Raw genomic sequence first — 26027 nt, forward strand, 5'->3', positions numbered from 1 at the left:
TTTAGACATAAAGGAAGGAAAGTCTTCAATACAACACAATAAGTGTGTTAATATGAAAGCAAAAAGTAATGGAGTAATGTTTTGCCATTCCCCACCTATTTTCAAGTTGCACATTCTACAATATATAGGCTTCATGGTTCTCTGTTTTTTCTGCTTATGCATACTAAATTATCACAAATATATTCTTGGAAGAGTCACGAATGGGAGAGCATGGGAAAACATATTGTCACAAATAAAAATAGAAGAAAGATTACAATGTACATAGACCACTTGGCCTTTCTTGCTCATTTGATTGCTACATTTGATTGCTACATAGGCTTCAATGATTTGCAGAAAAATAATCCTGTAGATATACTAAAAGTGAATTATCTTTATTAATACTGAATCACATTATGTATTTTCATGGATTATAAAATATTATGGGCAGAATGGTGGCATAGTGGTTTGCATTGATGCTTCATAGCACACAGGTTCAAGTTTCAGGGTGCTATCTGCTTGGATTTTGTATAGATAGATAAGACTTTATTGATTCTGAAAGGAAATTGAGGTGTTACAGTGGCCCAGCCGAAGACAAGCAAAAACAGACATCAGAGTAGAATAAAAATTAAAATTAAATAAATACAGCAATATGAAATAAAATAGAGAGAGTTAGGTGTTTGCAAAATATGCTCATATTCACTGTAAAACAATAAAGTATGTGCAAAATGCGAATAGGTATATACACATTGAAAGTACCACACTATAAATAGTATATTAATGCAGTGTACAAAAAGTACAATAGTGCAACATGCTGTCTATAGATGAGCAGATGAAGGGCTAACAGTCCTAGCCTAAGGCAGTGTTATACACCCTGACAGCTGACAGGAGGAAGGACCTGCAGAAACGTTCCCTTGAACACCGTAGCTGGAGCAGTCTGTTGCTAAAAGTGCTCCACTGCCTAATAACAGTCCCATGTAGTGGATGAGAGGAGTTGTTCATGATGGCTGTGAGCTTGGTCAGCAATCTCCTCTCAGCCACCACCTCCAGGGGGTCAAGGCTCAGCCCCAACACAGAGCCAGCCTTCTTGATGAGTGTATTGAGTCTATTTACATCTCTTGCCACGATGCTGCTGCCCCAGCACACAACAGCGTAGAAGATGGCCACTGCCACCACTGATTCATAAAAAATGTGTAGCAGTGTTCCACACACACCAAAGGACCTGAGCCTCCTAAGTAAATAGAGTCGGCTCTGACCTTTCTTGTACAGGGTGTCAGCGTTAACAGTCCATTCCAGCTTATCATCCAGGTGTACCCATAAATACTTGTAGGATTATAAATACTGCTTGTATGCATTCCCTTCACCTTAAACTCAGCTTTTTAAAAGCTGACCCTTTTCCCTTTTTTCTTCTCTCTTTGGCTCCTGCCTAGAAAATTGTAACTGCCATTGCTATTTACCTATTCCAATCTTTCAGAATTTAAGATGTTTACTTTGACTTCTCTCTTTCTCATTTTCCTCATGCTGCTTCATTATTCCAGTCTCTACAATGGCTCATAATTTCTACATGTATCTAATTCAAGGTTCCAGTTCTTGCTTTGTATTCTCAATTACTTTGCTACTGATTATCTTTCGTTTAACGTTCCCTGCACACCCCTCACCCTCTCTGCTGTTCCTACTCTTCAACCAGACTTATACACCCTCACACCCCCGTGGTTTAACAAATTGCCCCCTGAAATCAGAATTGCTCAGTTTCTGACCACCTTTGTGGCTTGTCAAGACACAACTGTTTAGGCAGAACCTGTGATCTCTCAGTTCTCAAATAAAACCTTTAACATTAGTGGTACTAATGTTTTACCCAGACTCTCAATGTAATTTGGAAATTGCATGGAAACCTTACGAACAGGGTGTTTATATTATTCTACTGTATTCACATGTAGACATAGATGCCTAAGCAAATAAACAATCAAATACAAATCAAGGATGTAAAATTCCAAGGTATTTTTTCTCTTCATGAATTAGCACAGACTGGACAGTTCCAAACCACTCTTAACCATAAACTTTTTAGAATAAGTAATTAATTAAATGTAGTGAATAGTATATTAAACTAAATGAAATAAAAAGATTTTAAAGGCTGAAATAAATCTACCATAAGACGAAAACATAAGAATGTGAAAAAATAAGCAAATGTTTTAAAATACAAAAACATATTAGAAATGTGCATTACTTAAAACAGCAGATTTTCTATAGATCAACATTAAATTGATGCCAGACATATGTTTGGTTAAGATTATTTGATTTCAACACATTTGCACAAGCATGTTTCACAACCATCTATTTACACAAAAAAAATATTTATGTGAACAATAATTCGTCAGAAAGGATCACCAAACAGATAACAATAAAGGACACCAGATATATGCCTTCTGTTTTAAGACTTATATTTTTATGTATGTGTTCATGCAAGCAGGGCCTTGTTTTGTTCTGTTTTCAGGCCTGTGGAATGAGTAGCTACTGTATGTTGTAGCCCTTCGTTATTAATATTTTGTCATGGCCTGTACTGAAGAAATTAGCATTTGTAATTCCAATTTGTCTGATTCAAGTCTTTAAAAAATATTTATTAAATGTTGCAATATAATTACATTTAAAATGAAATACTAACATAATGGTGTTAAATGAAAGAATCTCTAAAACTCTGTTTCAGGTTTAAATGACAGAAATACGTTTACAAACACTTTAACCTCTTTAAAGAAGGTTATCAGTAGAACACACATGCATTGATTTACTCTGGCCAAAGATACTGATGTTAAGTGTGTTCCTTATTGCTTCTTTCTGCTAATATAAAATATAATCAAGAGATTATATTTAGGCTAAATTATTTATGTTGTGTCAATGCTTAACTATGAAATGAAACTGAAGCGTTTCCCGCTGATATTTAATGGGAATATTCAATACTTATGCCAGAAGTCATTTGGTTTCCTAAAGGATTTGTGCACTCCTCCACAGAAGCACCACTGGAGTATAATGTAATTCAGTGTAATTGATAACACATGTTAAGGCAAAGCAGGGCCTTGTTTCGTTCTTACATATGAATATTTTGTCATGGCCTGAACTGAAGAAAATAGCGTTTGTAGTTTCAGTTTGTTTAATTCTGTAAACAATATTTATAAATGTTACAAATTAATTACTAAGACAACAGGAGTTTTGATTAAAAATAACCCTTCAATTGATAACCTAATTCATTAATAACAATTTTCGCCAGTTAATCGTCTTAAAACACAAATATTTAGCCTCTTTTCCCGCATAGGTATTGCTCCTGCTTTTGTAACAGTATAACCATAAACGCGAAAAATATGTAATTGTTGTTGCGTTTGGTTAAGTGCAAATTTGTGTGGATTTTCAAATGTTCTCAGTAGATACACCCTTATACAGTGATAGCCTTACATAGTGCGCTTACTTGATTGGCACTGCTTATACTAAAAGGTGGAGGCAATTTCCAGTATTGTTTAAATGGAGGAATTTAATTTATGTTTCTGGAAAGTTTTTTTCTCGAAACCGAGTTACAATTTTCCCGGTGGTTTCAATTATTCCCATTATCTTGTAACGGTCATTTCAGGATTTGATCTTATATGAGCGTGGTTCATTATTTTAAATAAATTAAATTAAATTTAAAATGTATTCCATAGAATTAACCAGTTACTTCACAGTCGTATGCCCCTTTGTGTCTAAGGCTTGAAATATTTTTAAAATACGGGTACTTCATTTTTTTTGTAAATCTCAACAGATTGGGACGTGACTACGTTTTTTATAACGTAGTTGGCTGGCGTTAAAATATCCCTAAATACCTTTATGCGTGTTACAATAAAATGATGTAAAAAAAACACGGTTAACCAGTACAGAAACTAAGAACAAAGCAGTAATGTAGACAATTTTATTAAGGCACCGACCCACATAAAAACGAAAATAAAAATCACGCTAATACATGGACGACTTACGATGCGAAGACGTGAAGAAAATGTTCATATCTAATCAAATCTAGTGTTGTAAAAACCTCGCTTTGCAATGATTCGAAATCATTGTAGATCACGTTTTACAGTAAAACCAACGAAAATAAATCTAACTATAAATTTCCAGTCTTTTCCCGAAATAATATATACTAATTTATGGATAACATACAAAAAATAACATTATCCCACTTAAAGTTGTTTGGAAAGAAAATGGTTACTCTTTTCGATGACGTAAGTGTCCGAAGTGGTCTGAAGAACCTAAGACCCTCCTCTTCTGGAAAACAGATTCCCGTTAAATAAAAACCCTCCCTGGAGCAGCCCTTCTCCCATTCCGAAGAGCTGGGGTTTGGTGATTGCAAGGGAAAGGGTTCAGGCCATTTGTCTTGGAAGTTTAACCTTAGGAATTAGATTGGCAGAGTGCTGATCTTTTTGAGGTTACTTTTGCTAGTGATAGCCCTACAAATAACAGTATTCGTGTTCGTGCAAAAGGTTTCAAAACTATAGAATGACTTGTAGCCCTATGATAGGCTTAATAGTTGCGTTATGTTTCAGCAGTGTTGTCCATTGTATGCCCAAACATGCAACTAAAAGCAAAAGGCAGGCTCAGCAAGTAATCCCTTTCGACGAAGCATCGCTTTCTCAGGGTAAGCATACCGTTTATCTCTACCAAAACTGGAATTTGGGTTCTCGCTTTTTATTATTGTATACCATTTAGTTCGCAGTTTAAAATTTAAAGGAGAGGTGATTGACCTGAGTTTTATATGACGATTTATGTTTAATGCGTTGCAATTGCTGTGTAATTGGGCAGTTGCTGTTTTTGCAGTTTTTCTATTCGAAGAGCAGTTTATAAAGTAATAGCATCTCTTTTCTAGTAACGTACAACTTTACAGTAAGAAAGCTTGTTAGTGTTAATTTTACGGTGTTACTTTTACTTTTCTGTTTTTTTTCAGAAAAGTAGGCGTACAAGTTGAAGTACCTCAAAACTACGTATTGCCCTGTTTCCAGAATCTTGCCCATAGGTCGACTGAGCTCGAGGGTGTTATTTAACAATAATATGAAAGGAACACTGCGCCTATCTTTATGGTATAATTGATGAGGGGGATATTTTAACGCATTGTGAAATTGATTTTTCTTTATCTTCTTAGACGGCTGCCTTGAGGGCGAACGTTTTTTTAGAATTAACGAACAATGGGAGCGTCCGTACCTGGGCAGTACATTGGTTTGCACTTGTCATGGAAGTAGAGGAATTAAATGCAAAACTAAACCAGAAGGTGAGTTTGCAGGAAGTAACTTTTTCCATAATATAATTACAGTACACTTCTGTAAAACTGGAATTAGAATAGGATATTTTTTGCGTACATCAACACACGGATACAAGGAAAGAATAAATATCATCAGATGGTGCATTGTAACTAAACTCCTAACTGTTCAATGCTTGCTTTCCTGTAGCTGAAGAAACTTGCTATGATAAAATCAATGGACGGACCTATCGCGTGGGAGAAACATATGAGCGTCCAAAGGATGGCATGATCTGGGACTGTACTTGCATTGGTTCTGGCAGAGGAAAGATTAGCTGCACAATTGCTAGTGAGTTTCATGTGGACCACGGTGTTAAAGGTTTTTTGGGCATGTTGTTGACTCTAAAACGTTTAACTGAAATAACATGGACTACTCCTTAAGGGCTTGATTTTAAATTAAATTATTAAATTTGTAGTAAAATATACTTTATAATAGACATTAGATTACAAACCTTAACTGTATTTGTCCCTTTTATACCCTGTAATAATTTTATTTCTGTATCAAGGTGTTTAGTCTTGCTAGTCATTGTGAAGTTGAATGTATTAAAAAAACAAAGATACTTTGTACTACACACTAGAACCACATCTGTAATGTCTTTGAAAACATAAATATTACTAGATGAAGCTGTTTGGCCCACCTAGCTTGCTGTTAGTAGCAAAATTCAGAATTTCTCAGTAATTTCTTGTAAAAAAGACTTGGGTTCGACATCATGGATGGGTTACTTTAATCAGACTCCAACAAGCCTTTGTATAAAGAAAAAAAGTGGTTCCCCTTTTCAATTTGAAATGTGTTTTTTTCTTTGTTGTTGTTTCTGTTTTCCCATGTTTCATGATTTACTACTGATTGTGAACCCAAAGTGCATTGGGTTGAATGTGTGCTTTGGTGGTCTTTTATGTTTAAGACTGAAAACATGCAGTTCTGGACTGATTAGCTTTAGAAAACTGTAATACTATCTTAAATGAAGTCTTAAAATTAAGTAAGCTTATAACAGCTGATGAATTCAACTCGAACATTTAGCTCTCTTACACTCTTGGCTTCACTTACTGCTTCCCTATATTTAGATATGTGTGTGTACTTTTACAGTTTCATAAGTATCTTAAATGTCAGTGTTTAATGTCTTAGATTATATTTTGTTGTGGATGTGAAATTGCACATCTGCTTTAAATGTCATGTCACCTGATTTCTCATTCCTCATTAATTTCTTCTGTAGCTTACACAGTAACTAACTCTCCTATTTTTAATCTGGATTTTGGTTTTTTACTATAGCTATAATCTGACTACAGACCCCTCTAGTACTCCACTAATTATACCACTGTAATTTGAGCAATAATTCACCCCTTTCCTGTACTGTTTTCTGCCCAGCAACATGCATTAACTTGAGTGCCTCCCAACAGCAATTTAATAATTGAAAATAATCCTTTGTTGCAATGATGGTGTCTAAAGCTTTACTTGTAATAGGAGCATGTTTTATGGTCTTAAGTTGGTTCAGTTTTGTCACCATATATAGATGTTTTACATTAGTTTTCTTTATACATGTATGTTTACAGAACATACGTCTGAGAGCTTCCCTCTCTAACCTTTATGTGTATATTTACTGAGAAGCATTAGTTCTGATGCTCATTTTTTGTGCTTTTAATGCTTCAGTGTGTACATATATACTGTACATAGCAAAAGAGGAGCCTATGGCAAATGTCTTGTTTCTGACAGACCGGTGTCATGAGGGAGGACAATCTTACAAGATTGGAGATACCTGGAGGAGGCCACATGAGACAGGCGGCTACATGCTGGAGTGTGTTTGTCTGGGAAATGGAAAGGGAGAATGGACCTGCAAACCTGTTGGTAAGCAGCAGGAAAATAAACATTTCTGGTGGTTTGTAACATAATTATAATGTAGATGTAGATATCTGAAGTTTCCAATCCAGTCATGTTTAGTCTTTTATTAACTAGTATTAAGTTACTCATAGTATCCACTAGAGACTGTTCAGAAGTTGTGGATATTACTCAGTTAGGTACTTAATCTAATTTAACATTAAAATGGTAGGGGGGGAGACATGAACAGAAATACCTAAGGATTCTTCAAGTGTCAGGTACAGTATTTTAGTCAGTTTGTCCTGTTTTTCTCAGTATGGTTATTCCTCAAAGCTCGTTCTTTCGGCCGTTGTCCAGTTTATTTGTCCTTACTTCTTTAGCTGAGGGATGCTATGACAACACTGCTGGCACATCTTATGTGGTTGGTGAGATATGGGAGAAACCCTACCAAGGCTGGATGATGGTAGACTGCACCTGTTTGGGAGAAGGAAATGGACATATCACCTGCACTTCTAGAAGTAAGCAGTTAGAGCAATTTGAATAAATGCTCATTTCTTACGTCTTTCTTTTAGGGGATTTCTTTTGGACACACACCACTTTGATACATCTAAATATATCGCAAAAACATAACGCGTATCATTACACATGCATAAAACCTTACAACATAGTCATCACGTATTTGGTTTATGCTGAGAATTGCATTAACCTTGCTATTTATTTGTAGTAATATAGAACAAAATAAAGGAACAAGTAATAGGTTTATTCCATGCTGAAAAAAAGAAGAAAGAAAACAACAGGAAGAAGGCTCCACGACCGAAACATTGTTTTCTTTCTTCTTTTTTTCAGCATGGAATAAACCTATTACTTGTTCCTTTGCAGCCTATGCATGCTGACGCAGCTACCCACCTGAACTAGAACAAAATAAATATTTGTATGTTTGATCTATGTTAAGGAACCCTTAAATATTTACCAAGGGGAAGAAGTTGGTATTCAGAATTCAAAATATATATTGGGTCTGCTGATAGTAGCGTGTCTAATTTTAATGGATTTTTCAAATCACTCTGCAACTCACAACTGGTAACCCACTGAAGCTAAGCAGGTGTGAGCCTGGTCAGTACCTGGATGGGAGACCTCCTGGGAAAAACTAAGGTTGCTGCTGGAAGAGGTGTTAGTGGGGCCAGCAGGGGGCGCTCACCCTGCGGTCCATGTGGGTCCTAATGCCCCAGTATAGTGACGGGGACACTATACTGTAAACAGGCGCCGTCCTTCGGATGAGACGTAAAACCGAGGTCCTGACTCTCTGTGGTCATTAAAAATCCCAGGGCGTTTCTCGAAAAGAGTAGGGGTGTAACCCCGGCATCCTGGCCAAATTTCCCATTGGCCCTTACCATTCATGGCCTCCTAATAATCCCCATCTATGATATGAATTGGCTACATTACTCTGCTCTCCTCCCCTGATAGCTGATGTGTGGTGAGCGTTCTGGCGCACTATGGCTGCCGTCGCATCATCCAGGTGGGTGCTGCACAGTGGTGGTGGTGGAGGGGAGTCCCCATTACCTGTAAAGCGCTTTGAGTGGAGTGTCCAGAAAAGCGCTATATAAGTGTAAGCAATTATTATTATTATTAATTTCTGCAAGGATGAGTGCTGTTTTAGTCCCAACACCTTCATTGCTGTTTGGATAAGACGGGTGATTTTTTAACTTAAACAGATAAAATGCCAAACCACTGTTATAGCATATCTAATAATGCTTTCAATTATAAAATGTTAAAAGTGAAGCATTATTTTCTCTCCAACTTCAAACACTCTTAAAAAAATATAGATTGTGGTGAACTCTGTAGCAAACACTCTCAACATGAGTAGTCCAGCATCAGGTTATTGTCTGTGTTATCCTAATTACTTAAATTAACCTGGGTGATAAGTCTGTTGTGAATTGCTACATATGAATTTTCACCAACAACTTTGGAATCGAACACCATGTCTTTATTTTTTTTCACCTTTAGAGTGGGTTATGTTTGTCACACTATTGCACAAACAGCAGAGGTGGTGACATCTGTTTCTGAGAATGATAAATGGTTTCTATATAGAAAAATATTGAGTTTTCAGGCCTTTTTGTCTTTGAGAATTTTGGTGTATTCCTTTGTGCTATTTTGATTGTTGGTGCAAATGGTTGTGCGAGTCTAGAAAGATACTAGCCGCATTTAAAGGAAGCCAGAAAAAGATGAGATCCTTGGATCAATGAGCTACTGCCAAAAAGACTAGGTTGCGTGGACTCCTCATTTGTCACTTATGATAGAGCTCCACATAATTGGTGGGTTTTAGTTCTTCTGAAACCCAAAAACAGAATCCTAATGATTTCTGGATTGTTGTAACTATATGCCTTTTTCAGTGGATTTTTTAAAATAAGCTTAAGTTTTATCTGAAGTTTATATTGCATATTTTTTGTTAAATGTCAAAATAAGCACTCAATGAATACAGATGAAATACCATCTTCAATACATTTCAGTAAATGTACACAATGAGGTGAATGGTTTTGAATATTTAAAATGTTTTATTTAGAAAACTGTTATTTAGATTTATTCTTTATTGCCACACAACACTAGTTGGTGGAATTTGCTATCGGTACAGCAAGAACACAGATGAGACATACAATATATGCGGTACAAATTTAAATGAGACAGAAGACAGACAAACATTGTTACATACATTTATAAACAACTTTCCATGTGGCAGCATGAATTATACAATAGAATTCAGAGTTCAATGTGAATTCAGAGTTTGTGTGGAGGTGGGAAAGGAGCTGGGGTTGAAGCGGGCAGTCCTTGAGAGGAAGATTTGAAATGTATTCCAGAAGGGAGGAGATTATGAGCTGGGTGAGAGGGGTCTGAGATTATTTTCTTGGCACGATTGGAGGTGGATCTTAAGTAGAGAGATGAGATAGAAGAGAGTTCACAGCCAACAATTTTTGCAGCTTTGGACACAATCCTTTAGATAAGACTTTATTGATCCCCAAAAGGGAAATTGAGGTGTTACAGCAGCCCAGCCCAAGACAAGCAAAAACAGACATCAGAATAGACTAAAAATTAAAAAAGTACAGCAATACAAAATATAATAGTTAGGTATTTGCAAAATATGCCAAGAGTCACTGTAAAACAATAAAATGTGCAAAATGCACAAAGATATAACAGATTGAAAGTACCACAGTATAAATGATATATTAATGCAGTGTCCAAAAAGTACAATAGTGCAACATGCTGTCCATAGATGAGCAGGTGAAGGGCTAACAGTTCTAGCCTAGGGCAGTGTTATACACCCTGACAGCCGCTGGAGGAAGGACCAGCGGAAACATTCCCTTGAACACCGTAGCTGGAGCAGTCTGTTACTAAAAGTGCTCTGCTGCCTATTAATACTTCTAATTTCCAGTTTGCCTTTTGAGTAGTTATCCGAGCTCCCATACCAGACTCTAATAGAGGTTGTCAGAACACTTTGGATTCTGGCTGTCGAATTGAAGGAGGAGTTGCTGGTTCACTCCTGTTTTTTGAGTTGACCAAGAAAAAACATCCTCTGCTGCTCCTGTGCTTTCTTGAATATGTGGTCAGTGTTAGTATTCCATTTAAGATCACTGTTTATAAATGTACCCAGACATTTTAAGGGGTTTGTAGTCTTTATAGGAAGATCATTAATAAAGATTGGACGTTTTGTGTTCTGGGTGCGTTGGAAGTCAGTTTTTGCTGGTTTTAGAAGCATGGAGTAGAAGGTCATTGTTCCCAAGTTAATCTGCTTTCGATAAGTCTCATCATTTGAGATGAAGCCAACACTGGTAGTGTCATCTGCATATTTGAAAATCTTGACAGGGTCATCCTGAGATGTGAGGTTGTTTGTGAAAAGGGAAAAGTGCCATGGAGATAGGACAGAGCTTTGGGAGCACCTGCACTGAGAGTCGGAGGGCAAGATTTCCTGTTATTCACCCTGACAGTCTGTTGACGATATGTTAAAACATCCATAATCCAACGACACATAGCAGGGTTGATGTTCAAGTCCCTCAGTTTGCTGAATAATTTGTGGATTAGTGGTATTGAATGCTGATCTGAAATCCAAAAAAAGGATGTGGGCATCAGCATTTGGAGAAGCCCAATTCCTGAGTATACAATGGCTGACGGCATCTTCAACAGACCTTTTGGCCCTGTAGGCAAACTGGTGAGGATCCAGCAGGAAAGACGTACAGTGCTTGAGGTGCTTAAACACTAGACGGTCAAAGGCTTCCATGGCCACCGAAGTCAGAGCACCTGGTCTGTATTCGTTGAGGCAGGATATTTTTGAAGATTTAGAAAAAAGGTAATATAGTGGATATTTTAAATTGTGAGGGACTTTCTGCTGATGAAGTGAAGTATTATAAATGTTGGTAAACACAGGAGTCAGTTGATCAGCACAATAGCTCAGGGCTGCAGCTGACAAATTGTCTGGGCCTGTGGCATTTCTTTTATTTTGTTTTTTGAAGATTGCTCTTACTTCCTTGGTATGGATGGAGAAAGGAGGATGAAAAAGGGGTAGGTGAAAATTAAGGTAATGAGGAGGCCTTCACATCAGGTTTTTCAAAGGGAGCATAAAACTGGTTGAGCTTATCTGGGAGACTGGGGTCACTGTTGGTAATTGCCTGAATTGTTCCTCTAGTTGTTTGCTGTAGCTGCTCTTAGCTTTCCTCACTGCAGAGCGCAGTTCATATTTGGCAGAGATATATTCAGTCTGGTCACCCTTAATAAAAGCCGCCTTCTTCCTGCGGCGTAGGTCTTGCGGTTCTTTTGAGACCCATGGCTTCTTGTTACCATATGTCTTGAAAGTTTTTATAGGAGTGCATACCTCTTCACAGAAACTTATATAGGATGTAACAGTGTCAGTGTATTCATCCAAGAAGGCACAAGCAGAGCTAAATACATTCCAATTTGTACATTCAAAACACCCTCTCAGGCTTTCTGTAGCTTCTTGTGGACCAGACCTTGACTGATTTAACTTTTGATTTGGTATTTTTTAAAATTGTTGCTTATAAATCGGGATAAGCAGAATTATTGTGTGATCCTAGCTTCCAAGCGGTGCTTTAAAATAGGCACGATAGGCGGGGTCCAACATGCAGTAGCAGTGATCTAGTATTCTGTTAGCTCTGCTAGGGCAGTTAACTTGCTGTTTGTAATGTGGCAGTTCCTGCGTCAGGTTAGTGTGGTTAAAGTCACCCAGTACAATAACTGTGCAGCCTGGATTGGACCTTTCCACAGTAGCAATATGTTGCTAGTTCAAATACAGCTCTGCTAGCGTTCGCTTGAGGTGGAATTTAAATGCCAATTAGCACGATTGTTGCAAATTCTCTAGGTAATTAAAATGGTCTGCATTAATGGAAATAAAATCAAGATCCTGGGAGCAAAACTGCTGTAATACTGAAGAGATGTTACACCATTGCTTATTTATCATAAAACAAGTGCCTCCACCTTTTGATTTTTGTTGACTGACCTGTCTGCTCTGTGCACTTTAAAACCTGGTGGGGAGTCTGGAATTATCCTCTACTATATTAGTAATCTTTCATATTGTAACTCTATATTACTTTGTGTTTAAAGCTGTGTGGGGTAGGAAATGATAGAAGTTCTAAAAAGACTAAGGAAATCTAGAGGAAGCCATTCAGCACATCCTAATTTTTTTTAGCTTACTGACCCAAGAATTCTCTCCGTCTCTTTAATGATAAAGCTTTATGCTCAGTAAAAATAACACTTTCTGTATGCCTCTGTTGCAAGTTCATTTCCAATGAACATAAACGTATTTTCCTTAATTAAATTATACTCACTGTCCATTTTGGACAAGTCTAAAAACTGTTTTTTTGTGTGGTATGTAAACTACTAGTTACCAAGTTAAAACCCAATAAGGCTTGCTATAAACACAACTAATGCATGCGTCTCCATTGAGCAATAACCAGCTTTAGGTTATAGCCTGCTACATGAAATATTGAAAATTATGCCAGGGATAGAATTTAAGTCATTTTAATATCTTTATTGCAATCATTAATATTTAATTTGTGTTATTTCAAGGATTTAATGATTTATATGGTTATCCTGTTTAAACTTTAATTTGCATGGTTGTTTTTTTTTGGGTCAAGTGTTTTGTACAATTGTATGTGGGCATGCAAGTTTGTAAGCTTGTTACATTTGCACGCTGAAGAATACTGAATGCTGAAATGTATCTGTACTTGTAATAAATGTGAGTGCTTTTTCATCATTTTAAGGTCTTATTTGAGGATTAGTACCCATTATAAATCTGAATTACATAGAGTTAATAAACGTATTTCATGTGACAATCCAATAAAAATTACCTAGGGCTGATCCAAAAACAGATGTTGACCATATTTCAAAGAGGGATATGCTTTTAAGACATTCAGGTCTCTTATTTCTCTGTTGAACCACTCTGCGTTTAACAGGTTAGTCAACTTTGGATAGTTTCCTTCAAACCTTTAAGATTATGTAAAAATGTAAAAGGTTGAAACTTACTTTGAATTAAGTGGTTTTGAGATAAGACACACCAGTGCCATTTCACTGAAGCTAAGCAGGTGTGAGCCTGGTCAGTACCTGAAGGAGAGACCTGGAAAAACTAAGGTTGCTGCTGGAAGAGGTGTTAGTGTGGCCAGCAGGGGGCGCTCACCCTGCGGACCCATGTGGGTCCTAATGCCCCAGTATAATGATGGGGACACTCATGTAAACGGGCGCCATCCTTTGGATGAGATGTAAAACCGAGGTCCTGACTCTGTGGTCATTAAAAATCCCAGGGCCTTTCTTGAAAAGAGTAGGGGTGTAACCCCGGCGTCCTGGCCAAATTTCCCATTGGCCTTTACCAATTATGGCCTCCTAATAATCCCCATCTATGAATTGGCTTCATTACTCTGCTCTCCTCCCCACTGATAGCTGGTGTGTAGTGAGCGTTCTGGCGCACTATGGCTGCCGTCGCATCATCCAGGTGGGGCTGCACATTAGTGGTGGTGGAGGGTAGTCCCCATTACCTGTAAAGCAATTTGAGTGGAGTATCCAGAAAAGCACTATATAAGTGTAAGCAATGATTATTATTTCAAATTAAAAGGGCAATCTTATTTAAATTGTCAGGAACATCGGTCTAATTAATCTATTTGGAGTAACTCATCTTTGCGATACATTTTTATGCAGTATACTTAAGACATAGAGCAAAATGGCATGTTAAAAATAAACTATTTGAGAAGCAGCGTGATATAGAATTTGTTAGGTTTTCAGGTGTTCATTTGTACAGGTTTATCCATTTTCACATGGATTATTGTTAATATGAATGCTACTGGGGTTTGTTTTTGCTCTGCTCACAATACATCTTTTGCAAAGTTTATAAATATGAATATTTAACCAGCATAAGTAATTGGAATGTATATTGTATAAACTTAACTCATTCTCTACTTATGACAAAAGAATAATGCTTGCTGCAGACTAACATTTTTTTTAATATAAATTAAATCTCAAATGAGCATACTATTTCAAAAGGCATATTTTTATCTTTTTGATAGACAGATGCAATGACCAGGATACTAGGACTTCTTACAGAATTGGAGACACCTGGACCAAGACAGACGCTAGAGGCCACATTCTTCAATGCATCTGTACAGGAAATGGTCGAGGGGAATGGAAATGTGAAAGACATGCTTCACTGCACACTTCAAGCCTTGGTAAACTAGTTTCACATTCAATTTTTAAAGTAATACATTTGTGAAATTTTTTTAAACTAATTTAAATTGTTAATGTTTTTATAAGGCACGGGTTCTCAAGTGGTTACTAGTGTTCAGACCACTGTACATCAGCCCCTGCCCCAGCCAGAGCCTCCGACAGAGGGAACCTGTCTGACTGATTCAGGTGTTTCTTATTTCGAGGGGATGCAATGGATAAAGACACAAGGAAGCAAACAAATGCTTTGTACATGCTTGGGTAATGGAGTGAGCTGTGTGGAATGGGGTGAGTTGCAAGCATAATCGGTGTTAATTTGCCATAGATTCAGAACAGTGTTTGCTGAAGGGCAGTGTTTGTCAGCCTGTGTATTGTGGCACATAGATGCATCTTCAGATGTTAGTTTGCCAAAAAGTTTGGAAGAGCTGCATATAAGGAAAAAGGTGAATAAATATTGTTCATACTTAGCCTTTATGCAATAACCAAACCAAACGTTTTGTATATACCACAAAACGTGGGAGACAGAAGGATGTTTACATGGGGCTTATACGTGGTGACATTTTCTTAGGTTTGATGGATATATAAGCAAGAGCTCTGTTTCACAGTCATAAGTTCCTGCCAGGATAAGGAATATATGTACTTCAAAGCACATTTGGATTACACTTGAAAATAATGTGAGGGGGGAGTGGGGGAGCTATGCCACAGTTATTTCGTAATTTATGTAAGTGTGCTGTGGGATGGAAAAGATTGAGAAATACCACTCTACAGTTGCAAACTTATTTGACTGGCCTGTAATAGAAAAGTAAACCTTTGGCTTTCAGGTTAAGGATCTATAGTTCTTTAAAAGGGTTTAGTTTGATATTTTCCTCTTGAAATGGTGCCTCTGAGCTTCAGGAAGAGATCTGGGTGTTTTGCTTTTTCTATATTCTCATGATGGCAATGTGGAGAAACAATAAAAAGCCACCTTTTTTTGGATGCATAGCAGCAAAAAGTATGGGATTGTTGTAAGTAAATTATTTTTCTGCTTAAGTTCTACAATTCACTATTACAACAACATATAGAGAATATTTGTACAGTTATGATCACCATACTATAGAAAAAAATACTATTTTATATGAACAGGTTGGGGGAGCTTCTTAATGTCTTTAGAAGAGAGATGATATAGAGTAAATTAGATCAGAAGTAAAGAAAATCCCAAGGGGTATCGCCAGATTCAACCTAGTGTACTGTTTTTCACTTGTTAGTGAAATAAGGACGTTGGTTCACAATTGGAAACTTCAGGGAAATTAATTTTATGACAGAATAGGAAACTCAGAGAATAGTTGGAAAAGGCTTCTTGGCTAGCTGGTTGAGACACAAACTGTGGTCACCAATGAAACAGCAAGACAAAATTATGGATTTACTTGGCTGCTAGAGTACCAAGCAAGATGGGCCAAATTGTCCTCTCATGCACACTGATGTTCTTGTATCCACAGATTATTTTAAAGATTATTTTTTTTGTTTTAGATGGTCAGTCACAGGTTTATGGTGGCAACTCAGATGGGCAGCCTTGTGTTTTCCCATTTGTATTTATGGGTAAGTCCTACTACTCCTGTACTTCTGAGGGACGCAGTGATGGACAGCTGTGGTGCAGCACCTCCTCCAACTATGAACAGGACCGTATGTACTCCTTCTGCACACAGAAGAATGGTGAGTGTCAAAAGACACTATTACAATGGTGTGGTATTTTTCCTCTGCATTAGAGTGAGGGTTAATGTCCAGAAGGAGACTTATTTACGAAGCATACTTTTTATTGGAATTTTAAAATGATATATGGAAAGAAGATCATCTTTGGTTTATATATGGTATATTTATTTTCACAGAATATAATGAATCCTTTTGTTTTCCTGCTCTTGCTCCACTATCCCAGTCGAGGTAGACTTAAGGCTGACCACAGTGGATAAAATAAACCTTCTTAAACATAAATTAGAGATCAGAAGCTATAAGAACTAGAAAGTAAGTTTAATCTTTAATAAAATTTAGATTTCCTGGAGAATGACTTTTTTTTCTAATTTTCATGACAGTGTTGGTAACAACAAGAGGCGGCAACTCCAATGGAGCTTTGTGTCACTTCCCTTTCTTGTACAATGGCCGCAATTACACAGACTGCACTGCGGACGGAAGAAGGGATGGGATGAAATGGTGTGGCACCACCAGCAATTATGATGGTGACCAGAAGTTTGGGTTCTGCCCAATGGCAGGTAAAGCAGCTAGCAGGAGACTGTTAAAATAGTCTTTTAAAAGAGGTGTGGAGCTCTTTTTGAAATGTAAATGTTTACTTTTGAGACACTAGTAGGATACCAATTGAAACCACATACTTTTAAGACAAAACCTTTGTGTTCCCACACTTTATTGATTTTCATGACAATGTTCACTAAGAGGGTGGGGGGTGGGAGGGTAATTCATTATGAATATTTTCAGAGTTATATACATAGCCCTCAATGTAGTAGGTCAGTAAAATCAACACTGTTTTTTCAGTGTGTTCAAGCAGTTTGTATTTGTAATGGTGTTTTGCTGTAGCTAGTGTTTTTGTGGTGGTCTGATTTTTTTGTTCTCCTGATGAACTCCTTGGTTGTGTTGGCTGTTTGTTTTGGGTTATTTTCTTGCTGCATAATGAATCGCTACCCAGTACTTTGAGGCATTTTCTTGCATGTAGCCTTTTCTGTTAATACCAGAATTTATTATTCTATTGGTATCATGAGTTAAAATGTCAGTAAAAACATTGGAGCTCATGCTTGACAAATGAGGTGGTGTTCTTAAGCACACCCCTTAAAAAAAAGTTCTGAAGCATAGTGAAGGTAATGTTTTCCTGGGCATGCATGGCCATCTCTGTAACTGCCTGACTCATCCTTATTGATGTAATTAATGATGGTATTAGACTACATTCTGCTGTTTATAGAAATGTTTGTGCTGCAACATGTAGAAGATTCACAGTAAAATTGAATGTTTTGGCAAAAACTAAAGTACAGCTTTCACATAGTTATGACAAATAGTCCTAATTGTAATGTGAAACACTGGTAATTGTGTATATAACAAGAAATTTCTTAGTGGTGCTTGCCCATTAGGAGTTTTTATAAAACCATTACTGTATGGCTTTGTAAGAGTCTAGCAAGAGGTTACTAAACCGACATTACTAAACTGATTTCTCCAAAGCTGAAGTCTGCCTGGCATGTTCACAATCTGGCTTTTGTCCATGAATAACAGTGTCCAGATTTCACTTTACTCTTTGACATACTTGATTCCCCACTGCTCCCCCTAGGGCTTCTGAGTCACATCCTTGCTTTCCCTACCACCCTTCTTGGAACATCCTGTCCTTTAACAGTCATGTCCAAATATCCTGAAACAATTTACTTCTTCTGTATTGTTTGTTCAAATGTTCTGATTGGAATAGTTAAGTTGTATTCAGTAGACCAGTGTTTTCTGCTTTTACTAATTTCAGTATGCATTTTATAATACAATTCTAAACTGCATGGACCACCATTACATACATTTGTTTTCATTTGTATGAAAGATGAACATTTCTGCAGTTCTTAAGTGGCATGTCAGATTTATTGAATGCTGAGTTTCATTTATTTGCAGCTCATGAGGAGGTGTGTACCACTAGTGAGGGAGTTATGTACCGTGTTGGTGACCAATGGGACAAGCGACATGATGTCCTAGGACACATGATGAGGTGTACATGTGTTGGAAATGGACGTGGTGAATGGAGCTGCATTGCGTATTCACAGCTGAGAGGTCTGTCTTAAGATTGGATTACTTTTTTTTAAACAAAGATGTAATGTAAAAGGCAATAAATCTGTTTTCATTATCTGATGCATTATTAGGTTATAAGGTTGTTTTAATCCTATTTAAATTATACCTATCAGAATATTTCTCTATTTTTTCTGTGCTTTAAATAGATCAGTGCATTGTTGATGGCCTGACATATGAGGTGAACCAGACCTTTACTAAACGTCACGATGAAGGCTATATGATGAACTGTACATGTTATGGACAAGGCCGTGGCAGATGGAAATGTGATGCTATTGGTAGGTTATTTTTATGTGTAAGATTATTTTTTTTTTCCATTTGGATACATTTTAAGGCTTTTATCTGATAAACCACTTCATGATCCTTGTAAAGTCTTGGTCACTGTCAACAATTTTGTTTGTCCCATGTCTGTGAGGATTTGTAGTGCTACAGCACAAAAAATAGTGGAAAAACAACTTGTCCCAAATCAAAAAGGATAAGCACTAGAAATTAAATTTAATACCTCATTTGTATTGACCATGTGCAGTCATAGCTGAGGTGTACAGTCACTGGTTGAGGTGTGTTAACTTAATGGCTGCCTGCATTTTCCCCAGGTACAGAGGACTGGGAAGTATTTTTTGTACATCAAAGATCAAACAGGATTCGAGCAAGCACTGCAATTGAAATACATTTTCCAGTAACGCCTATTAAGTATGCTGGGAATGCCATTTCCAGATTCATTTTATACCAAAATTTAAGGTTAATTTTAGAAGATAAGTAAAGGTTTATTCTGGAAAGAGGGGGAAAAAAGAACCACAACTTTTCAGCTGTGGAGCGTTCTTCGGGTGACAGCCGAAACATTGTGGTTCTTCTCTTTTCAACTTCAAATAAACCTTTACTTGTTCCTTTGCAGCCTTATGCATGCTGATGCAGCTACCTATTTGAACTAATTTTAGAAGATGTCAATTCATAAAATTCAATATTTAAGAACAGCAATGCTGCTGAAACAAGGAATCCCCTTTTTGCTTGGTTGACCTTAAAGGTATTGATCCAATCTGGCTTCTAATTTAACATATGCTTTTATGTTTTCATTATGGTAACACTATACATTGTTGCAAATGCATCTCAAAAGTAATTGTCAGCATTCAGATCCCTATTATGTTTTAAGATGACCCCTGGGCTGCCCCAAAGCTCTTTTTTTTTCTGTGAATATTCCCAAAATGAAAAGGTATCCCAGGTAGACCTACATTTAATTCACAGTTAACCACCTTTTTAAAATGATAAATGACCAATAGCAAGCAGTTTGTATAATCCTTAAATTTTTACAAAATTAGTTTATTTAAATGTTATAGAACTATACATTTTAGAAACCTCTTGAAATACATCCTTCTTTACACAGTAGGGTCTATAACAGCCAAACTTGCATATAACCATGTTCACCCTTTCTGTGTCAAATGTACTACATATGATATACTGTATGGTTAAAAGACTCAGGTAACCCTCCCTATAGTGATTAGCTTTAGCTTTGTTAATAAAAACATTGATTAAAATAACAGTAAACAAACATCAGCCTTTCTGATGGGTGGTTGCTTCCAGTATCTCTCTGCTTACAGCTATTATTCTGATTCATGATTAGCACACCCCACTGTAATTTAAAAGGCCGTAAAACTGACAATGAGTCTATAAAGTCATCTCCAGCCAATCGTTCACCAGAACAGAACCAGGAACAGAACCAGGAACATTTGTTACAACACAAAAACATTGAAAAGTAATGGGTACTTGGGCACGGATAGGCTCACTCACTTGCTAGATTTATCCCGCAGTCCTAGACAGTTGCATGGCCTTTGGTGGGTTTCATCCCACACTTCTTCCATGTGAGACCGCATTTGTCAGACTGAATCACAAATTTGTGTTGTAGGGATGTAGGGACTGTACTGACAAAAGTTAACTACTTAAAGCGCTTTGAGAATTTACTTTTAAAAGCACTATAAACTTCTGTTATACTATATTTTTAGTACACTATATCCAGCATATACTTAAAACTAGCTCATATTGATAATAGTAGCCTTAAAATTCGTTTTACTTGTATAAAAACAGGAAAAATCTTGCAATGGGAGAATTTTTTATGCAGCCAGATTATTGGTATGTGTTCCACAGCTGCTCCTGCACATTGTGGAAATCAACAACATCATGGATATGTTTTCTAGAACTATACTTTGTAAACTGGCAGTAAAACCTGTATTTATTCCTTAATTGAAACAGTTTCATTTTTTTTAAGTTTAACCAAATACAGGAACTCAATCTCTGGGACTTGTGAAGGTTTTCATTGAAATAAGATGTTTTGCTACTGAACATGTTAATTACAACCATTGGAACAAGTTTGCAATATTTCAATTATAGGGTTTCAATTACACTGCTCAAATGGCAATTTCTGGGGCAGATAGTATCTCTTTGCAGTTGAAATGAAATGGGAGATCTCGTTTGCACAGAACAGCAGGAAAGCAAAACATTGTAGTGTGAATACCATTAGAGTTTCTTTGGTCTGGGAACAAATTTCATCACCTAGGATTTACTGAGGAGAGCGGTAAAATGGGTAGCTGCTGGTACAGCCATCAAATTTATTTCAGGATAGTAGACTATAAAAAAAAGTTATACATGTATATAAACAGCTTTTTATTTATCATTGTAGACCAGTGCCAAGAACCAGAGACTCGAGTATTTTACCAAGTTGGCGAATCCTGGGATAAGGTTATCCATGGCATCCAATATAAGTGTTACTGCTATGGGAATGGAATTGGAGAGCTTAGCTGCCTACCTTCTCAGCCTCACAGTGGTAAGGAAGCTCCTATACCTTCTATGTCACCTTTTGGGAAAACTTAAAAATAAGTGTTTGGTTTTACTTTTGTTACCATCAAGCCTTCACCAAATACAAATATTTTTTTAAACATGGAACTTTCCAAGTATAAAAACAAGTGCCTACCAGGGAGGAGATTTATGATTAATTTTTACAGTAACATTACAAGATTTTCAGTAACATCCAACAGTATTTAGTCACTTTATTTCAAATACTGAATAAAATCCACTAGAATACTTTTATTACTATTCTCAAATGATCAGTTGAGAGCTGTATTACTTTAAAGTGTTATATTGGAGGAAGGGCTTTGTTTGCTCCACCCTCCTTCCTTTTATTTGTTTACCCCTAGGGATCTCAGATGTTGCCATTAGTCTGATTGCCATAATAGGAGGTCACAGCAGGGAGTTACTTTATTACCCATGTTGACTTCTTTCTCCCTGGATTGTGCTTATATCTTAAACATTTGCTTTTCTTAAGAACAATAGTTTTCACAATGAATTCTGATCCTGATTTACAATCAAACGTTTTAAGCTAAAATTTTAAACATTCATGAAGCCTATTTACATGTCTTTGATCATGTCATATTGCTGAGGATAAACAAAAAGTGGATACATTTCCAAAATTACTAGTGCTGGTAAATTACTGAAAATTAGTTCCAACTAAGTGGTGGTTAATAGTGGAATGTTATGCACTTCTAAGTGATATTTAAATACTGCATACAGCGAATTTGGCCTATAGGTTGCAACCTATGTAATTAGGATAAATTGAGTCCAGATTCCACTAAGGTACAGAAGAAAACCTTCATTTAACTTGTAATTCAGGGACGGTGAACCACCTTTAGGTTTAATGCAATTCATATGTCCTTGACAAAATAAATATTTCCATAAACTTTTAATCAGATGTTAAAACTGATCATTTCTGTTAAAGTGGTTGGTTATTATAATAATCTCTTACACTTATATAGCCCTTTTCTGGACACTCCACTCTAAGCACTTTACAGGTAATGGGGATTCCCCTCCACCACCACAATATGTGCAGCATCCACCTGGATTATGCATTGGCAGAACGCTCACCACACATCAGCTATTAGTGGGGAGGAGTAATGTAGCCAATTTATAGATGGGGATTATTAGGATGCCATGATTGGTAAGGACCAATGGGCAATTTGGCCAGGATGCTTGGGTTACATCCTCACTCTTTTCGAGAAACGCCCTGGGATTTTTAATGACCACAGAGAGTCAGGACCTTGGATTTACATCTCAGCCGAAGGACGGCGCTTTTTTACAGTATAGTATCCCCATCACTTTACGGGGGCATTAGGACCCACATAGACTGCAGGGTGAGCGTCCCCTGCTGGCCCCATTAACAAATCTTCATTTCGGTCATATGTTGATCCCAGAAGTTTAAAAGAGGTACCAGTTGAAAAGAAAAGCTTGTGATTGTGATACGTTGTAGGTAGCTTGGTGGGGGGGGTGAACAACCATTCATCCTTTTGAGAGTATTAGGAAAATATGAATAATTGGGCTCCATCTATTTCATAGGCAAAGGTATCTTGAATTCTAGAATGTTTAATATTGTGTAAGATCATTGTTGTACATCTACAAACAAAAGATTGCAGTTAATTTCACCTTTATGCTTCCTAGATGTGTATTTGAATAACACATTCAGTGGTTCAGTACATGCAGATGGGGATCAAATATGCTCAATATGAGCGAAGAGATTACTGTTAATGTAGAGGTATTTAATGTGTAGTGGAATGGCAAAGTAGCAATATACCTTTACTGCATTCCAGTTGTGTTGAAAGAAAATTGTGAAAGTTTCTTACTGTTGCTATTTCTTGGCTTAAGGAAACTTGATAAAGCTTTGTGAAAATATTTAAAACTAGTTTACCTCATGAATGTTTGTATTCAAGTAGAGGCATTCCCATCTTAATGTTAAGGTAATGTTGCCCTTTGAAAGCTATTCGTATATACTTAATTCAGTTAACACATGGAGAATAGTTTATGGATTGTAAACATTTCACTTTAAATATTTAAGACAAGATTCATCACTTGAGTCTATTTTTTTTTCTTTCGTTTAGGCACCTCTGTGATTTCCATTGCTGAAGCTGGTAATCCCAATACACGTCCTCTCCAGTGGAACTCGCCGCAGTCTGCTCACATCGTCCAGTACATCCTTAAGTGGAGACCGGTACAGAATGCAAAATTTAAAAATAAGCCTGCATTGCCTATTGCCTTGTTAATCTTTCTTTTCCGTTTATATTTCAACTTCAGAACTTCAAGGATTAAAAACGATCATATAATTTTTAGTTTTTGTAAGCGTTTTAAATCTCTGATTTTGATTTAATAACCAAAAGATGGCTCTTTTGTGAAAAGTTAAACCTTACACCAAAAGCCCAGACAGTTGCTGGAACATTTTATTTATTAAAAGTAAATAAAAACACAAACCACTTTTTTTTACTTGAATTAGCATCTAAATATTAGCATCTAAAGTTATTTTACTGCTAGTGAAAATGTCAATGAATTGTTTGAGCTAATAGGAATTTAATGAATGAGAAACATATACTTAACACTAAATGAATATTAATATTCATGTAAGAATAAAATGTTTCATGCTGTAAAGCAAGCTCCAGCAGTACTGGGTGATTTTAGTATAACTTATAGGAGGTTCTAGAAGGGCTAAGAACCTTAAAAACAAATCACAGAGGCTTGATGGCATTTTTCTAGTAAGAGTAATATTCAGTAGACTCCTAGTTAAGAAATTTCCGTTCTCTCAATGGGAGTGGTACCCATTATACAGAAATGGTGGCAAAACTGAAACAGGAAGCAACTGACCAGTCTCATTTCCGTTTCTGGTAAATTTATGAAAATATTAGAGCTAAATTAGATGAATACATAGAAAACAAGGAGAATTTAAAAAATAGCGAACATTAGTTTAGAAAGGGAACTATAATTCTCCAAGAAAGCAACCAGGAGATTACATAAAATTAAAGCATATGCATTTATATTTCTAAAAAGTGTTTATGAAGGTGCCCCTCATGAAAGGTTAAGTGTCATAGTAATCCAAGGTAATATATTTAAATGGATCAAGGAACTGGTCAACAAATAGGAAACTGCTGTTATCATAAGAGGTTTCATTTATAAGCTGCAGGATGTTACACTGTCTTGATGTCTTCAAGACACTATGGAGAAGCCATAGTGAGAAGAGTAACAAAATATGATTGCTGATCTCAAAAGACTAGTGTGTATGAATGGATTAAGGGAAGTAAATATCTTCAGTGTAGAACAGAGAAGGCAATGAAAAATATTCTCATTTTTTACAAAACATTGACCTCCGTATATTTTGGAAAGTATTACTGTTTGTTCATGTTGTGTGTGTGTGTGTGGTTAAGCAGTCAGAACTTTTGATGTAGGCAATTTTGTGCAACAACATCGGTCATCACCTTTTTTGTAAGAACATGTACTGTACTACTGCAACACAGGACTGTTTCAAAACTGTCTGGCTCCCAAGTCATTTGTGCTGCATTACTGAATAGTAAAACACTTCAATCCTCAAAGAGTCAGAAGAAATGGCTTTACAGTTTTTTTGCTTTAAATTCACAAAAGAACTCTGAATCATTTTTAAAGTTCACGATATCTCCTAAAAACAGAAAAATGGACGTGTTCTGTGGAAGGAGGTGGTTATTCCTGGACACCTCACCTCCTACACCATTGAAGGCCTAAAGCCTGGCATCACTTACGAGGGTCAGCTGATCAGTATCCTGCGTTATGGACGGAGAGAGGTCACACGATTTGACTTCACCACAACATATGGATCTTGTACGTTGATGCCGATACAATCTATAAACTTCTGCTGATTTACAGAAGAGAGAATAAGATTTAAGATATTTGTTGGATTGGACATTAAAAATGCTTTCTAAAATGTTACCATGATAAAGTTTGGATTTCATTTTAAGCAAACTCCAACTGATTTACAGATTTAACTTAAAGTGTATGTGGCAATAAATCATTCAAATTTAATTTGACTATCTTCAGTGCCATGCCATATGTCCATTTGGAATGTCTACTTATTTTGCTTGCGCTTATGCTATGGGCAGTATTGTTTGGGTGTGTTTTTTTTTTTAAAAGCAAAGCAATATTGGACTGTTTATACCAAAAGGAAGAAAATCATGAAATACAAGTAAATGAAAAGCAACTGAGTGAAAATTGTTCATTTTAACATTTGTGCTATTAAATATACCTATCATACTGAATATACATATTTTGCTGCTTTAGCTGCAATTTGAAAAGAAAGCTGTACTGTAGGTAAGGGGACCCTTTATGTTTTTTTTAAACTAAAAATGGGTCATTTATTTGTATCAGATTTTCTGCTACTGATTCTATTTGTTTTTATGATTTAATATTTCATGTTTTTGTTTTACATTCCTCTGTAGTGTCCACATCGGAGGGTGAGACTACACCTCCCCCCCCCGTGGTAGATACTTCAGAGTCTGTGACTGAGATCACTTCAAGCAGTTTTGTGGTGTCCTGGGTGTCTGCTTCAGACACTGTGTCAGGTTTCAGGGTGGAATATGAGCTCAGTGAAGAAGGGGCTCAGCCGAAAATCCTTGG

At 36.7% G+C, this 26027-nt stretch overlaps 1 protein-coding gene across 3 annotated transcripts in view; it reads left to right on the forward strand.

Annotated features, from left to right (window-relative positions):
• Positions 1-4298: 4298 nt before the first annotated feature.
• The window catches only part of LOC148648882 (fibronectin-like), a 61604-nt gene continuing 39875 nt past the window's right edge, over positions 4299-26027 (forward strand). For all 3 annotated transcript variants that reach the window (XM_088607211.1, XM_088607212.1, XM_088607213.1), the window contains exons 1-15: positions 4299-4624; positions 5126-5251; positions 5430-5567; positions 6987-7118; positions 7469-7606; positions 14642-14800; positions 14886-15083; positions 16302-16484; positions 16859-17035; positions 18414-18569; positions 18734-18862; positions 21253-21396; positions 23498-23607; positions 25067-25235; positions 25850-26026. In XM_088607211.1, the coding sequence (XP_088463337.1) occupies positions 4486-4624; positions 5126-5251; positions 5430-5567; positions 6987-7118; positions 7469-7606; positions 14642-14800; positions 14886-15083; positions 16302-16484; positions 16859-17035; positions 18414-18569; positions 18734-18862; positions 21253-21396; positions 23498-23607; positions 25067-25235; positions 25850-26026 (2275 nt within the window). In that variant the 5' untranslated portion in view covers positions 4299-4485. The remainder of the gene's footprint in view (positions 4625-5125; positions 5252-5429; positions 5568-6986; positions 7119-7468; positions 7607-14641; positions 14801-14885; positions 15084-16301; positions 16485-16858; positions 17036-18413; positions 18570-18733; positions 18863-21252; positions 21397-23497; positions 23608-25066; positions 25236-25849; position 26027) is intronic.

The sequence above is a fragment of the Lepisosteus platostomus genome, chromosome 14 (genome assembly GCF_059453375.1).
Source record: "Lepisosteus platostomus isolate fLepPlt1 chromosome 14, fLepPlt1.hap1, whole genome shotgun sequence".
Lineage (NCBI taxonomy): Eukaryota > Metazoa > Chordata > Actinopteri > Semionotiformes > Lepisosteidae > Lepisosteus > Lepisosteus platostomus.